General features: G+C 43.0%; 1 protein-coding gene across 1 annotated transcript in view; it reads right to left on the bottom strand.

Moving 5' to 3' along the window:
• PRDM5 (PR/SET domain 5) overlaps positions 1-499 on the bottom strand; it is a 200,591-nt gene extending 200,092 nt beyond the window's left edge. The window contains exon 1 of the mRNA XM_029916908.1: positions 172-499. Coding sequence (XP_029772768.1) covers positions 172-264 — 93 coding nt within the window. The 5' untranslated portion in view covers positions 265-499. The remainder of the gene's footprint in view (positions 1-171) is intronic.
• Positions 500-3,838: the final 3,339 nt, after the last annotated feature.

The raw sequence follows: 3,838 nt of genomic DNA, 5'->3' as shown, positions 1-3,838 counted from the left end.
GGCTGGCGAAGGCCGCCCCGCCAGCCCCAGCCTTCCCGGGAGAGTCCCGGCCGACCCCGGCTAGGGCAGCCGGCAGTGACGCCCGCGGAGCCCCCCCAGCCCTGAGGAGGGGCGACCCCGGGAGGCGCGCGGCGGGAGCAGGGGCGCGCGGGCTGCCGCCGGGTCACCCACCTTTCTCACTCTGCGGGCCGTGTAGAGCCCCATCCCGTCCTGAACCCGGGAGGACTTCAGGGAGAACCTGTCCGGCACGTACATGCCCAGCATTTTCCCGGCCGCGGCCGCCGCCGCCTCGCTCAGCGCCAGCGCTCTGCGCCCGGGAGGAGACACATCGAAATTTGGGGTGCTCGGGTGGAGGGGAGAGGCCAGCAGGGAAGGAGGAAATGGAGTTTTCCTCCCAGAATCCCCACCTCCCCGCCGATTCCAGGATCCCCCGCGGCTCAGCCCCTCCTAGTCCCGGGTCTGGCTCAGCCCGGAGCCGCCGCGGCCGCCGCTGCCATTGCTGCCGCGGGGGCGCGGGGGGCGCGGGCCGGGGCGCAGCGGTCTCAGAGACGCCGCGTGCTGATTGGCCCGAAGTTAGCGGCTCGCACCCGCGCCGGGCACGGAGCCGGGAGAGGAGCTGACCTCGGGGCCTCAAACCCAGAGGCCGGCGAAAGGAGAGGACCCGCCTGCTCCCCGCGCCCAGCGCTGCAGCACTGGGACCCGCCCTAGGCCAGCTCTGGCTTTCGGCCCGCTGAACCCGTTCTCCTGGTTGGGAAATTGTACTCTCTTTAGATGCAAAACGAAATGGGCCGTGAGACAGCTGGGGGCATCCTCCAAAACAATTTTATGGAGTTCCAGACTCTGAAAGTATGTTTATTGCCCGACTACTGAAAACCAACCCTGAGGACAAGGAAATTCGGGTCTTTCTCACATCTAAGTTATGCATCTTTCTTTTTTTCATGTTTGTTTCAGGGATTTGAACTGATAGGGGAGCAGTAAGTATGCTGATGAACGTACAGAGAATGGGGTGTTCACAGTCTGCAATTAATCCATTTCAAGTTCATTCAAAGTTTGTCGCGAACAATTTAAATATTTAAATCCGGTAGAAACTAGTTCTTGTTTGGTGCTGTAACCCAGGGGAAGTTCTTACACTTCACAAGATACACCATTTCTGAATCCTCTCTTGCTTGGAAATCATGAGACCTGTTAAGGATCTTTAGACCTAAGGGGGTGAGATGGGGAAATGGAAAGCCCAAACAGTAGAATCCACTATCACGGCAATGACAGAAGTCGTTTTAGTGTTTTTAATAAAATTAGGTATTGCAATGTGCTCAGAAGAAAATTTAAAAGCTGTTGTTTTTCTTTTAAGACAAGTTAGGAGATTTCTATTCATTTGTCTTGGTAGTTTTGACGATTTTCTAATCTGAGGTTTTTGGGAATCCATTTGATGTTCCTTGTAAACCATTAAAAATAATAATTTTGACAACATTAAAGACCACACTGTTGGAAAAAATTAAATAAATTTTAATTCGGTTCATTCAGCAATCCATGAATGGGGCAGCATACAATCTGGCAAATAGAAAAGAGCTCTGAGGACCTGTGCTAAATGAAAGCCTCTTACAGGTAAAAGGAAGCAGGAACAAGGAAATTATACTTAAAAAATAGCAGATTGATTGTTGCAAGGTTACTTTCTTTTAAAGGATGGCAAGTGTCTCTGGCAGATCTAGTGTTTACTCATCAGGCAACTCCTGATAATTGGTTTAAAACTACATTTCTAGAAGAGCCAAAATTAATTAAATTTAATCTCAGTTTGGTAACATGGGACTTAGCATAAGTAACTCCATTTTGAGCCTGTTGTCTTGTTTTTAGCAATACATGCACCATGAAAATGATTTCTGTTTCTTGAGGACTATAAGAAAAGTCTTGGAACACAAACAGTTCCTAATTCCCTAGGTGGGAGAACTTTATTAAAATCATATAATAATAATATTTGGAGATTTTAATAATAGAATAAATGATCCTATTTTTGAAAAATGTAAGGGTAGCTTTGTCAGGGGTGAGAACAATGCCTTAATCAGAGAAGAATACCTTAATCATTCTGAGTTTTGATCCCTTAGATCCATCACCGAAGATACTAACCTTCTGGGGTGGGGGGGAGATGAATCAATAAATACAGTTTATTTGAAGGAAATTTAAAATTAGATGGCCTTGAAATACCTAATAGGTATTCAGTAAATATTTCTTGATTAAAAGTCAATTCCAAGGCTAATCTGAGATTTTCAACCTAGTGAATGAATGATAAGCCTAAATTTCATTTGTGCCCCCACAGAATCTGGACTTAGTTTTCCTGGGGTTCTTTAAGCCAGTGCTATAACCAGGCCAGACCAGGTCCACTGAGCCCAGCTGGAATGAGACCACAATCGAGAGGGTGGCCCATGGCATTTTCCCCAGAGCACTCAGTTCTTTGTCAGACCCAGTCTTTCAGCTCTGGCCCTCAAGCCACACTGGCTTTTTAGTCAAAAGCTCTGTCATGTCTCTTTAGGCACAGAAGTTTCCACAGCTTTTGATCATTAGCTAGAAAAAGAAATGTTTTCTGGTCTTGGTCTGACAGAATCCTTATTCACTCATGACCTTGGTTTGGCACAGCTCCCTTTTGGTTGCATATTACGTTTCTGGGGAACAAAGTTGTCAGCTTGAGAATGCTCATCTTTCCAAATGTAGGCATCTCTACTAATTAACAAGTAGCAAAAAGTAAATGTTTGTAAAGATAAGTCAGAAATGAATAAAATAAGAAAGTTCACAGATCTTTTAGGAATCTCTGCCAGAGATTTTGCGGTAACTGGCATGAACAGTAGATTTCATTAAATAATGCAATGTTCTTTTTACCTATGTGATGGAGTGCTCAGAAGATCCACTGCCTAAAACCTGGAAACCAGTCATAAAAAGCTCTTAATAATAATCTCTATTACAACACATAAAAAAAGGATGCATGTTTGCCAAATCAAAATGCGTAAGACTGACCGGAAATTTGATTTTGAAGCCTGTAGGACAGTAGTTGTACAATGAGTCATTTCTTAGAACTTTAAAAGCTAGAAAGTGACCTCTCAGTATCATCTTTGAAAAACGGGAAATTAAAAGTCTGCTTTATATCAAGAGTTTAAGTCCAGTCTCTAAAAAATAAGTAAGAAAATAAAAATACTGACATCAAAGTACTGCCATGCACCTGATTTAGTTATTCTAGAAAATATTGCGCTATTCTGACCCAAAAGAAATGACTCTAAGAAAACATTTCCCCTTACTTTCAAATTTGGTTCTGGAGGAAATTTTCTTCTTGGGTATGGCTAAAGTCAACTCTACTTACTGAATTCAAATCTGTATACTGGAGCAGACCTTGTTTGTTCATTATACGGAAAAACTTGAGTTATAATTCCATATTCATTATTTTACCACACATACTATAGAAATATCTTAATTGTCAGTTATTAATGACTACTTCCAACTGCCAAGGTAGAATAAAAGCCTGATAGAAAAATAATGCTGAGGATTATTTGTCTTTAGTTTTCTGAGAGTCAGAAGGATTTTGTAGTGAATGAATATAAAACCAAGTTTCCTGAGCAGAAGACAATAAAGATTTATTTGTTGTTATTCAAAGAGAAAAAAAACCCTGAAAATAAAATCCACAGTGAGGTTGTTGGATTCTTGCTCTAAAATATCTCCTTAGCATTGATTGCATTGTAATAATAGCAATGAAAAGGTGACCCCCAAAACTGAAAAAGCCTCCATATTTAGTTTTCCTTAAATTTCTTGTTTTTAAGTGATGATACCAAAGACTTGTATGCAGTACCAAAATATAATCATA

Source organism: Suricata suricatta, chromosome 1 (genome assembly GCF_006229205.1).
Source record: "Suricata suricatta isolate VVHF042 chromosome 1, meerkat_22Aug2017_6uvM2_HiC, whole genome shotgun sequence".
Lineage (NCBI taxonomy): Eukaryota > Metazoa > Chordata > Mammalia > Carnivora > Herpestidae > Suricata > Suricata suricatta.
Note: the sequence above shows the minus strand (reverse complement) of the source record. Positions and strands in the feature narration are given on the sequence as shown.